The sequence below is a fragment of the Psammomys obesus genome, unplaced genomic scaffold, assembly GCF_907164565.1.
Source record: "Psammomys obesus unplaced genomic scaffold, mPsaObe1.curated_primary_1811, whole genome shotgun sequence".
In the NCBI taxonomy this organism is placed as follows: Eukaryota; Metazoa; Chordata; class Mammalia; order Rodentia; family Muridae; genus Psammomys; species Psammomys obesus.
The window spans coordinates 12,718,641-12,732,452 of record NW_026585689.1 but is presented as its reverse complement, the minus strand read 5'-3'; the positions used below and the strand labels follow the sequence as shown (position 1 = coordinate 12,732,452).

The 13,812-nt window shown below is 39.2% G+C and overlaps 1 protein-coding gene across 1 annotated transcript; it reads left to right on the top strand.

Moving 5' to 3' along the window:
* Positions 1–3,410: 3,410 nt before the first annotated feature.
* Gpr15 (G protein-coupled receptor 15) lies at positions 3,411–4,493 on the top strand. Its single transcript, XM_055593011.1, has one exon. The coding sequence runs from the start codon at positions 3,411–3,413 to the stop codon at positions 4,491–4,493; it is 1,083 nt and encodes a 360-aa protein (XP_055448986.1).
* Positions 4,494–13,812: the final 9,319 nt, after the last annotated feature.

Sequence of the window (13,812 nt, the reverse complement as noted above, 5' to 3'; positions counted from 1 at the left end):
TACATCTTGTGGGTGGACTTGACTCAGGTGGGGATGGGAACAGGAAGAGTCATGTCATGGATAGATAGAGAGAGGGCGTACTGGGAGAGACAACTAAAACTGGAGGAGTTTCAGAGCAGGTCAGAAACCTAGTGCAGTGGAATCTCCCTGGAATCTGCAAGAATAACCCTAGTTAAGACTCCTAGTAATGGGAAAGACAGATCTTGAACTGGCCACCTTCTGTAACCAGGCAAGGCTTCCAGTGGAGTGACTTGGATATCTACCCCACCAAAAAACTTTGGATGTAAAAAAAAAAAAAAAAAAAAAAAAAGTATGTGTGCTGGGGTAAAGGTGTTGCAGAACTTGTGAGAGCTGCCAACCTGAGACCCATGCCACAGGAGGGAGTTCATGCCTGACACTGCCTGGAGGTCCAGGACCCAGAGGCTGGATAGCCCAGAAGCCTGGGATAGAAGCAAAACAGGATTGGGAGGGGGATGGACAGGCAATGAAATTACTCCTAAGGATACTCTGCTACAGGTGAAGACCAAAGCCTAGCACAGTCATCATCAGGGAGGCTTCGTCCAGCAAATGATGGTAACAGAACTCAGTGGATCCTGAAAAGGAGGAAGGAGGACTGTAGGAACTAGAGGGGCCAAGGACACCACAGAAGAGAAGAAGAAGAAGAAGAAGAAGAAGAAGAAGAAGAAGAGGAGGAGGAGGAGGAGGAGGAGGAGGAGGAGGAGGGAGGAAGGTGGAGGAGGAGGAGGGAGGAGGAGGAGCATCAACTAACCTGGGCTTATAAGGGCTTACAGGGAGCCTGTATGGGCTTAACCTAGGCCACTGCATATATGTTATGGTTTTATGGCCTGTTTTTCTTGTGGGACTCCTAACAGTGGGATGTGGGGCTGTGTCTCTGAATATTTTGCCTGCTTTTGGGACCCTCTTCCTCCTACTAGGTCGCCTTGTTTAACCTTTATATGAGGGGAGGTACCTAGTCTTCTTGCAACTTGATAGACCATGTTTGATTGCTATCCCTGGAAGGCCTATCCATTTCTGAAGGGAAAAGGAGGAGTGGATCTAGGAGGTAGGGACTGAGAGAAGAGGAGGGAGAGGAATCTGCCACTGGGATATAATATATGAGAGAAGGATAAATTTTTAAAAAAATCTTAGCCCCGTATCAGCCTGATGTTATCAAATGCACAATAACTTCTCACCAAACAAGTTTAGTATTACAGCAAAGGCCCGAGCCCAGAACATTTCTAACATTGGTCCTTCAACACATGCACTTAGGGATGCGGTGTTTAAATATTCTGTCTTAGACAACTATTCTTTTCCATGTAAATATTGCCTTATTTCACACTATTTGAAAAAAAAAAGATGAATTATTCTCTTAAATAATTAAAGTTTACCCAGTGAGAAGGATTTCTGTCCCAGAACTGTCAAAGTGTTAATTAGTTTCTCTGAACTACAGTCTATATTTAGCAAAGAATATGGCCCCCTTGATGTGAAGGAACAGCACAGAACATTTGGGGTCAAAGGGCCAAGTCGTCCTGTAGATCAACTCGTGGTGACTTGTTGGCTTGTCCCACTCCAGAGAGGTCACCATACTTCCCTGATCTTGCTTCTCTTGCCTGTGACAGAGATGACCTTAGACCTCAAGGAGGGAAAGCTGGTTTCTTTCCTCAACATACCAGTTATTGAAGAAATTAAGTTTCTGTAGAAAGGATTTTAAATATGTTACAGTTACATTTTCATCTACAGGCATCCCTTCTTCTGTGTGATTACTGTGAAGCTGAAGTTTCGAGGGTTAAATGAAAAGGACAGAAATAGCAGAGAAGATGAGTTCAAGAGACTGGAGACACCTTGGGCAGCGAAGAAATCAATGAACTCAACTTCGAAAGTTGTTCCATTCTACTATGCTCTTTGTATATGAGAAATACACGTGAAAATGAGAGGTAAACAGCCTTCAGTTTTATTTTGTTTCTCAAATGTTTTATTGTACTGAAGTTCGGAAGCTAGCAGCTCTCCTATGAAAGCACTTTACGCAGTATTTGCTTCTGTTGCCATATCACTGATGTGTGGAGACACATAACAAAAAGTGCTGGGTCAAAGTTAAATAAAAAAGCACTTACTCAATGCAATAGCAAACACCTTTGCTCCCAGTGCTGGGAAAAAGGAAGCAGAAAGGTCTTAAATTCAAAGCTTCTCTGGGTACACAGTGAGATTTTTTTTTCCCACTGCCACAAAGATGCAGTCTGGCAGCACAAAGGGGAACAAGAAGAGATAATCTGAAGTCTGATGACAGTAGCTATGGTTTGTAAAAGCATAGTCTCATAATAAAAGATGTAAACTGAAATAAAAGAGAACTTTGTGACCGAGTTATAATAGCAGGTGGGAAAGTAAAAGTAGCAGTTAGTGTTTTTAAACATGCTTGTAAAATCGCCATAGATTGCAATAGCACCTAGAGCTAGACTTAGCATTGATCCCCAGAAAGGAGAAAAGAGGGAGGTGACCGAGGAATAGAAGGAAAAAAGGGAGAGAAAAGAAAAGAAAGGGAGGGAAGGAAGAAGGAAAGAGAGGAAAAGGGGAGAGAGAAAACAAGAAAGAAGGAAAGGAGTAAAGAAGACAGAGAAAATGAATGGAACAACAGAGAAATAATAAATAAAAGTACAATATGCAATCCAAGCCATTTAAAAAATTAGAAATTGAGATAGGGCTGATTATGAAATAAAAGAGTCAGATAAATGGGAAGAATTTCATGCCCTTATGGCAACCACAGTGGCTGCTGTGCATGTGAACCTCATATGGTTTGGGAAGACTGTAATTCTCTCAGTATGCAGTGAAAATATTGTATATATGTATATATACATATGTACACATATACATATATGTGTGCATAATTAACAATATATATATATATATATATATATATATATATATAAACACTGTGAGAAAACAAAGCATTTTCATCAGCAGTTTACAATTCTATAACAGTATTTGAATGGGGCATAGAAGGTTAGAATCAAATAATTTAGTGTCCAAAAAAGTTCTTCTTTTAAAGGTGAAAATAAAAATGTTGATTCACCTTTTAATTTTCTAAATTTAAGAAAACAAATCAAACATTGCATAAAGAAGAAGAAGAAAAAGCACCTAAGTTTCACAGGCGAGTACAAATAAAGAAAACCACAACCACAGCCAATACCAATCACAGGGTGCTTTCTTGTTGGCCTTCCGAAGACCGGCAGAAACTATACTTTTGAACCTGTTTTCACGTTCGTCCAAGATCTTGAGAGGGAGAAACAGAGAGCCGTGGGAGCAGAGAGAGAGAAGAAGTTAAAGAGAGGGATTGCATCAAGAAGCTCCCTTGATTTCTCAAGTTCATACAACACACGGTAAGGACACTTACCAGATTCAGCATCTACCCTTCGGTGATGGAACCAACAGCAACCCTGCTTTATTTGGATTACCTTGACGCTACAAGCCCAGATCCTCCTCTCATGAAGACTCCCTCCCACATTTCCTACACATCTGTGTTTCTCCCTATCTTTTACACAGCTGTGTTCCTGACTGGAGTACTGGGGAATTTCATCCTCATGGTTGCGCTGCATTTCAAGCACGGCAACCGGAGACTGATCGATGTCTTCATCATCAACCTGGCAGCCTCTGACTTCATTTTCCTCGTCACACTGCCTCTTTGGGTGGATAAGGAAGCCTCTCTAGGACTATGGAGGACTGGCTCCTTCCTGTGCAAAGGCAGCTCCTATGTGATCTCCGTGAACATGCACTGCAGTGTCTTCTTGCTCACGTGCATGAGCATGGACCGGTACGTGGCTGTCATGCGCCCAGCCTTATCCAGAAGGCTGAGAAGGAGAAACTGTGCCCATGCGGTCTGTGCCTGCGTCTGGATCGTCTCGTGCCTCCTGGGGCTGCCCACTCTACTGTCTAGGGAGGTCACTCTCTTGGAAGGCAAGCCATACTGCGCAGAGGAGAAAGCCACTTCCATTAAACTGATGTGGGGTCTGGTAAACTTGGTCAGCACCTTTTTTGTCCCCCTGCTGAGCATTTTGACCTGCTACTGTTGCATCACAAGGAGGCTGTGTGCTCATTACCAGCAATCGGGAAAGCATAACAAAAAGCTGCGGAGGTCGATCAGGATCATCATTATCGTTGTGGTGGCCTTCACCTTCTCCTGGTTACCCTTTAATACTTTCAAACTCCTGGCCATTGTTTCAGGGCTACGGCCAGAACTTCAGTTACCCTCTGTGTCTTTTCAGCTGGCCATGGGGGTGACTGGGCCCTTGGCGTTTGCCAACAGCTGTGTCAATCCTTTCATTTACTATGTCTTTGACAGCTATATCCGAAGGGCCATTGTACGCCGTCTGTGCCCTTGTCTGAAGAATTCTGACTCTGGGAGCAGCACTGAGACATCAGACAGTCACCTCAGTAAGGTTTTCTCCAACTTCATTCACGCAGAGGATTTTGTCAGGCGGAGGAAGAGGTCTGTGTCACTCTAAGAGAAGCTGCGGCATGTCAAGCTCTGTTGGCACTCTTAGGAAGCTGGGTTTTGTCAGCAGCAGAGAAAGAGGAAAGCATTAATGTTGAAATTCATATTGCTCCAGAAAATCCAAGGAAGTGCTGATTTGTTTTTTAAAGGCCTCCCTGAAGAGCTCCTGTGTTGTGGACGTAATTATGCCATTTGCTTCATTTTCAGCTAAACAGTCTTACTTGGTAATCAAGCCAACTGGGTAAAATATAGACTCCATTGTCCTTGAACTCAGAGGCTGGTTTCTTCATGTGTGTCAACACCCCTTCAGGCCTTTCAAGACCATCAACTGTTCGCAATGGGCTGTGTTTTGAAGACATACTTTCACCTGGTAAGGCATGCAGTGGGGTGCAGGATAACAAGAATGTGGGCTTGCACTCTGTAGCTCACTGTCCCTGAGTCACTGACATGGATTCTGGCCCCATTTAATATTCTGTCTGGTGAGTCTTCATCTCCCTCCAGCGTTGGTTTTCATCCCAAGCCATTCTCAACAGCTTTGGACTGGCCAAAAAAGAAAAATAAAAAAAAATACGAAACGTGAGGATAAACCACTTTGCATTGTGCTTATGAGTTGAGACTCACCTCATCACCCAATCTGAAATATGTTAGCAATTACACATTGTGCAAGGTTTGACGTTCGTCTTGTAAGAAACGTTGGTAACAGTGCAGCTTATGATAATGCTACGGTAACTGCTTTTGTAGAAGACTTTAATATGCTGTTTGTTTTCGTTGCCTTTATAAATTAGAATTTGACTTTGTTGTAATTACATGTTTTGAATTGCCTGTCATCTAGTTATCAAATGAAAATGTTACTACGAATGTAATTGGAGCTTGGAGGCTTGGGCCCACCCCCATGCAGACTATGGCTTAGGGTTCTAATTAAAATGTTACTGTGTACATTCCTTTAGCAATTCGTTTGCTTGGGGTATATAATTTCAAGATGATGCGGGATGCTCTGTATCCAGCTGAAGTACAGGGTCTATAAGAGCAGTGGTGCCGGTGTGCTACCCATGCTTTCAATCCCAGAACCCCTGAGTCTTCTGACCTCATTTATTTGGCTTGCACCCATATTTAAAGCCAAAAGAAAAATAAGTACAATTAATGGCAACAATAAAAGACCACTGCAGCAAGTGGGCTATTGTAAGCTTGGGCTTTGAGTCCAGAAAAAGTGGGATTTTATTCCCACTGTTGACACAAATGAATTACCTTTTTGTTGCTAAAAAAGTTCATGTTGGACTGAGAAATAAGAACATACAGATTATTTTCAGAGACTAGCTTACTTAATTTCCTCCCAAATATCTTTCACAGTAAGAGAATCTCAGATATTGGGCATGTTCTTATATTGAACCTATTTTGAAGGTGAAAGTACAGGTTTTGGTTTGACAAAGTATTCAATTTATTTATTTCTCCATACTGTTAAAAATAAAATATTATGTCCTTGTATAGGTATTCTTCATATTAAAATATTAATTTCAATAGCATTAATACCAGTACCAAAGGTACTAAGCAGTTATTTAATTTTAATAGCTTGTTGTGTTTATAGAAAGAGACTATGTAAACCATAGCAAATAAACTTTTCTGAGAAAGTTCAATATTGAATTCAAAGTAGTTGAACAGTTCCTCAAAGCTTAAGCAAAAGCAGAATGCAGAACATCAAAGATACATTTTTATGCATGCAGAACAATGAAACAGCTTACTAATCACGGAAATTACTGCTTTTGAGAAATGCATCTAAAAAACTAAGCTGAGATAGACATTGGAAATGCGAATGGTTTGGAGATTACTGTAAGCATTGTCTTAACATCGTGTCTTAATTATTCCAAGGACCAATATCAGAATCAAAAGAAACAGCACACATTACCAAGAATCTTCAGAAGCTAAATCTGACACCCTAACATATTATATCTTACAGGTTACACCCAAAGTTAGCAAAACAAAGCAGAAGTAATCTAAAGGAAAGATGTAGTAAGATTGCTTGTTTTCATTTACTTGAAGCTATTCTAGGTCTTTAACAACAAGACCAACAGTAAACCTACGTCCAAAGCATTTTCTAAAGTCATTTTCTGGAATTTACCTTAAAAAAAGCCCTTGATTAAACTCTTGGCAAACTGTTGCCTTATAACCAATGGTTAGTTTTAAGTGTAATGAAGACGCACGCACTAACCTGATCCTTCTTGAGATCCCTGTGATGTGTGCACTCTGGCAAGTCCAATCACTTCTGTGCTGACCATAATGCTCAGCTACGATGTGCATGACCGAGAGTCGTCTACCACCATGGTCACAGGTTAATTTCTTTCTTTCTTTTTCTTTTTAATGCAGAGAGCACACTATGTAGTGGTGGGTGGAAGAAATCTTGCTCTGTGATTCATCTCAACCCCTCAAATCACTCTCCTTTCTCACTGGCAATCTCAGAAGTGAGAAATGACTTGCCTGCTGTGCCTGGCCTCAGGAAAGAATAAGCCTAGGTTTTTCTACAGACCTCATTCACAAAAGTCAAACAACACTACAGTGGCTGTAAATTAATTTTTAAAAGCAATGCCATGGATGTGTAGCCTGCTAGCAGGACCATGGCTGCAACCTCGTCAGAGTGGAAGAGTCAGTGGGTCATTCAAACCACTGAAACTGTTCCAAGTTTCTTGTCTTCCATTGTTTGAATTTCTTTCTGCAAGTATTTACCTGTGATCTTTGCTTGCTTTAAGTCAACATTTATTATTATTATCAATTATTATTATTGGAGATTGTCCAGAGGAACAATATTCTGATTTTATTTTGCAGATTTAAAAAAAAAAAAAATCTCCCTACCGTACAATGAGTTGCTTACATTGTTTCTGTTTATGTTAGTCATTTTCATGATAGAATTGTATTTCATAACTGAATTGATAAATGAGAATCACGCCCTAAAATATGACCACAGCACCCTTAAAAAAAGCCCTGCTTATGCTGAGCCTGATGGCCAACTGATGGGCAGAGTGAATGGAATTCTGTGTAAGAAGTGGGAAATGGTAAGAGCTGGAGGGGACAGGAACTCCACAAGGAGAGCAACAGAACAAGATAATTTGAACACAGGGAACTTCCCAGAGACTCATACTCCAACCAAGGACTATTCGTGGAGATGACCTGGAACCCCTGCACAGGTGTAGCCCATGGCAGTTCAGTGTCCAAGTGGGTTACATAGTAATGGGAAGAGGGACTGTCTCTGACATAATCTGATTGGCCTGCTCGTTGATCACTTCCCCCTGAGGGGGGAGCAGCCCTACCAGGCCACAGAAGAGGACAATGCAGGCACTCCTGATGAGAACTGATAGACTAAGATCAGAAAGAAGAGGAGAACCTCCCCTATCAGTGGACTTGGGGAGTGGCATGCATGCAGAAAGAGGAGGGAGGGTGGGATCGGGAGGGGAGGAGGGAGGGGCTTATGGGGGGATACAAAATGAATAAAGTGTAATTAATAAAAAATTTTAAAAAATGAAAAAAAAAGAATTTGTTTAAAATACATTAAAAACTGAAGCAACTATAGAGGCACTAGTTATTTTTACAAATTCTAAATAAATTTATTATTTTTCTCATTTAAAAAAAAATTCCAACACAAAAAAAGCCCTGCTTTAAATGCCTAGTACACTAAACTATAATATGAGCTCTTTTTATTCTTATTTTTTCACAATTTATTCATTATGTATCCTGATTGAAGCCTCCTCCTTCAACTCCTCCCAGTCCCACTCTTCCTCCCTAATATGAACTCTTAAAACAGTGTAAGCTATCAGTTCCAATAAAGAATCTATTTGTTATACATATTAAATTAGTATACCCAAAATTTCTAAGGCCCAAGTTATTTTAAAATTATCATGGAACGTTTTGTAGTTGTTGTTTGTTTTTGGTTTTGGTTTTGTTTTGTTTTGTTTTGTTTTGTTTTGTTTTGTTTTATTTGAGACAGAGTTTATTTGTGTAGCCCTGGCTGTCCTGAAACTCAAACTTTAGACCAGACTGGCCTCAAATTCAGAAATCCGCCTGCTTCTGCTTCCTGAGTACTGGGAGAAAGGGCATGTGCCACTACTGCCCAGCTTGTGTAATGTTCTTTAGTTGGCTACTTGTGCTTAAGTTGAAATGCTACGATGGAACCTGATAGGCTAGGGTCAGACAGTAGAGGAGAAGGGCTTCCCCTATCAGTAGACTAGGGGAGAAGGATAGGGGAGGAAGAAAGAGGGAAGGTGGAGCTGGGAGGAGACCAGAGAGGGGCCTACAACTGGGATACAAAGTGAATAAGCTTTTTAAAATAAATAAATAAACAAATACAAAAAAATCAATAAAATAAAATTTTAGAAAAGAAGAAAAAAGTTGAAATGCTGTCCATTTAGACAAGTGTCTATTCAGAAGATATGCAATTCAAGGTTGACCTTACTTTTATGATTTTTTACATATCTTTAACTGATCTTACAAGTCTAATATTCCTTGATTATTTCTGTTGCTTCTAACTTAGAAGGTTTAATAATTTACTAGTCTCCCATCACTCCCTTCTAAGAATTAAGTCTTCATCAATAATACTTCATACTTCTCAACACTGATAGGAAATTTAACACTTTTGTTTGTGTTTATCAATTCTTTTTAGAAAATGCTTGCTTTTATCTCATTGCTCATCAAAGGATAAAAGTTTTCCTTGAATCATATGAAAGAAGGGAAGTTAGTATGATATGGAAAGGATAGGAGCTCTACAAGGACCAAATATATCCGGGCACAGGGTCTTTTCTGAGACTGACATGCAACCAAGGACCATGTATGGATATAAACTAGAACTTTGGCTCAGATGTGGCCCGTGGTAGCTCAGTAACCAAGTAGTTTTCCAAAGTAAGGGGAACACAGACTATTTCTAACAGGATCTCAAGGGCAGGCTGTTTGACAACCCCCCCCCCCCAGGGGAGGAGCAGTCTGTTAGGCTACAGAGGAGGACTTTGCAGCCAGCCCTGAAGGTACCTGATAAAACAGGGTCAAATGAAAGGGGAGGAGGTCCTCCCCTATCAGTAGACTTGGAAAGGGGCAGGGAGGAGACCAGGGAGGGAGTGCGGGGTTGGGGAGGGAATGAGGGAGCAGGATACAGCTGGGACACAGAGTTAACAAAAATGTAACTAAAAAGAAAAATAAAATTAAAAAAAAAAAGTTTTCCTTGATAGCATGCTTATGATCTATGTTCCATAAATGCACTCTTTTATTTGCTCATGTATTAGGCATGAAATATAAGCCACTTGTACATCAGATAAAATTTTGTACATAAAAAATGATTTAGCACTAAAGATACTGTCAAAAATTTTTTTCTGCTAGTCCTCAGCAAACACAGCTTTGCTCTGAATCTTATAAAGTACAGACCCTCTGTAATTAATGACTATCGATTGTGAACTTTTCACATATCCCTGAACATGACAGTTCCAGAATGACATAATCAACTCCACAGAAATTGTATGTGAAGGGTAAAATTCAGAACAACTGCCTGGATGATGATGATGATGATGATGATGATGATGATGATGATGATGATAATAATAATAATAATAATAATAATAATAATAATAATAATAATAATAAAAAGCCTAAATAAGATTGTTGGTCCTAAGTGTATAGCCTCACTCTGGTTAAATGACTCATTTCTCATCACAATGAATATGTTGGTGGTTTGAATTTATGATTTTATGCTATAGATCTGTGGGGATTTTTAAAAACAAAAAAATCAAATCATACACACTGCTAGGCATACACACTGTGTTGTGACAGTTTGTTAAATCTCCTTATTGTATGTATGCTTCCTAAAGCAGACACACTGCAATTGCTCACTCTGTTGACAAAACAACTTTCTCACATACACATACTCAAGAATACACACCTATAGAGCAATCACCACTGGTTAGCACCTATTAGATTTTGTTACTATGATTCAGTATCTTACTGTGGTTTCTCAGAACACATAAATCTTTCACCGTCTGCTAATATTCTAAATGAATTACTTGAGCTGGGTGTAACTGACCTCCACTTGATAAAATATGAAACACAAGGTGCCGTAAAACAAAGAAAAAAAATTGCAAGTGAAAAACAAAAAGAAATGCCATGTGTGCATATATCAACACTTGCATGACAAATGCAAATGGGCTAAAATGCCATGGTAAGAGTTTAAGCAAAGATGTTAACTACCATTCATGGGTCTAGTCTCGCCTTTATACATCTGGGATTTTATTAGGTAGCTGTGGTCAGTCCCCCAAGGAAATGTTTATGGTGGCATTCCAAGGGGAAATGACGCCTCTGTTCTTTAAAGTTATTTTAGACCCTATAGTGGATTTTAAACAGGAGGAGAATCCTGACCTGCATTGGGTTTTAATGCACTTTCAAAGGTCAAACTAAAGAAGTGTGCAAAGCAGAGCACACATCTCTGAAGAACTTTCCAGACTCCATGATTGGGTAAGATGCCCTCTCACTTGCCCTCAGTCTCCAGCAAAAGCAAAACTGACAGCTCCGGTAGAGAAGTGGTAAATGAGAAACGGAACTCTGCCTGCGGTTTCACTTTTGAAGCAAAAAATACAAATTCTCAGGGCTCGAAGGCAGATGGAAAACGCTAGTCTGTAATGGAAAAGGTTCATGAAATGCAGACCTGACCCTGTACTAGTAAAACTAGTTTAAAATCAGAACAATTAGTCAAGAATTGAGAGAGTCAGACTGAGAGAGTTGGTGCAGAAATTCACAATGCATCAAACTCCAAAAACTTAAAGTCAAGGCCATTTCACCTTTGTAATTAAAACAAAACATGCCAGCAATAGTCTGGTGAAAAATAGTCACTATATTATCAAAGATGATTATAGTAAAACAACAAAACTGAATTTTACCTGTAAAGCTGGCAATCATTTATACATTAAATACTGTTTGGCCAGGGTTAGTCCTGTGCAATGCAAGGGAGGATTATTAAAGCATCGCTTGATTAAGCTTTCTAAATGTAATTTAGACATATACCACTCATAGGATCTGACCCTGGCAACAAATGTGGGTGCCACCATGCATAGACAAGCACAAGAAATCTCTCCATGTTTTTATTGCAGCATTACTTGTAAAAGTTAAAAAAAAAAAAGAAAAAAGAAAGAAAGAAGAAAGAAAAGAAAGGAAGAAAGGAAGAAAGAAAGGAAGGAAGGAAGGAAGGAAGGAAGGAAGGAAGGAAGGAAGGAAGGAAGGAAGAAAGAAAAGTTACATTGCAAAATTGACTAAATAAGGTTCCTGTACACCCTCACTATCAAATACTCTGCAGTCATTAGAAGATATTTTGAGACATTTGCCATAGGCAAAGGCCCTGTGTTATATCAAACAATACCTGATTTCTTAAGTGCAACCATGTAAGAACTTCTATGTATTTAAATGTTTTAAGATGATTGCTAACCTGAAGTTCAGGCACCACTTCATGTTACAGTATCACACTTGATATCAAATCTTATGTTTTTATGTCTATATCCAAGAAAGGGAGAGAGTTCTCTCCAAATCCTGCAGCATGAGTCTGGAGAAATGCCTTAATAATCGAAAATCCCATCTCTTTCATTGTTCCCCATGAGACACTCAACTAGAACTAAACCAGAATATCATTATTAAAATTAAATAAAGAATTCCTACAACCGTTTCAAATATTAAAAGGTCATGTTTTTGCTTCTGTATGGATTCTTTTTGCTTCTGATACATTATGCATAGGGAAGGTTAGGTGTATGCTTCACCATACATCATTTAGAAGTTACCTCACCACTCTGAAGTCTCTTGATCATTCGAGCTGTCGTATGATTAAAGAAATGAATGGTTTGGATTTGGCTCTCATTCAGATCTTTCTCTTGACAGATTGCTCATTGCTCAGTGGAAGACTTTTCTGGATGTCAGCTCCCTTTGTAACCCAAGGTAGTGACATCACTCCCCATGCCATAGAGTAGTGCTTCCAGCTGTGAAGTACTACTGCGCGACTGCACATCTTTCCACAAGCTCCAGGCCCAGATTCCACATTTAACGTTGCGAAACTTGGTTGGCTATGACTTTTTGAGGGTGGGATAGTATAAAGATAAACAAGACAAACTTTATGAAGTCTATAAAAACACTATGATGGAAAATAATCCCTTGCTCACTGCTCCTAAAAAGGAGCAGAGCAAATTCTGTAAATTGTATTTCAAAACTTCTCCTGAATGTATTTGTCATTTAACTCTCCCTAATGTCTCAGGTCAACATGTATTTTAAACTTACTTAGACCTGTGAATCTATGTCTTCCTTCAGTAATTCCTATAAGGTTTCAGTGGTCGATTAACAGATGTATATGTACAAACAGTTAAGTCATGATCATATATAAAAATGAAAAGAAATGCCCAAGGATCTCCTGAGCCAGGGCTGTCCTCCAAAGACAGGAGATGTGAGGTGGAAGTAAGAGGTTTTTTATTCAATAGATTTTCTTGGCTTTGATGTCAAAGCACAGAATAGTCTACAAACATAAACCTGCAAATATTTGAAATGTTCCATCAAACAGATTTTAAAAAAAACATTGTAAATACTACAAACATTTATGTCTATTATGTTAATAGGTTATATATATATATATATATATATATATATATATATATATATTTACTTTCTTGCTTCTAATTGTGTTGCTTACCAACCCTGCTCTTTGAAATAATGGACTCTAAGTTTGCATTGGGTGACAAGGAAAGAAAGAAATATCTAAGAGGCAGATCAGTTACCATCATTGCTGCAGCTTTTTTTTTTTTTTGTCCTAATCCCTGTTTCATGTGTTTTTTATGCTAGACACATTGTGGACTAAAAATAAAATTGATAAATTCATGTTTCTAGTTTTTTATTGATGTTTGGTGAAGCAAAACGTAAAAGGCAGGGTAGAGGTATTAATAAAAGTTAGTGTAAGTAGGAGAAATCTTGGGGGAAAAATTGATGTCCCATGGAGGGCATTTGACCTGGTGGGGAAAGGTTGGAAGGTCTGTAGCCCTTTCCCTGTCCCTTCACTTTGGATGCCACTGTCAAATACAGCCAGAGTGTGAGTGGAACAGTTCAGCCACTGGCCCAGCTTTGGACAAAGAAACCCCTCCATTTAAATATAATTTTTCGGTAACTATTTCTGCTTTTGTGCTTGTCTACTCTCTGTTCAGGTCAAAACAACATCAGTGGTTATATTTAAGATGTCAAATGGATATTTTTCTCTCCCTTATTCTACACGCAAAACACAGAAAAAGAAACAAGAAACCACTTGTTTTCTTAGGAAGAAGAAAGTTTAAAATCTGTGTCAAGATCCA

Coding starts and splice junctions, on each gene's coding strand:
- Gpr15 (XM_055593011.1), top strand. CDS start 3,411: ATGGAACCAACAGCAACCCTGCTTTATTTGGATTACCTTGACGCTACA.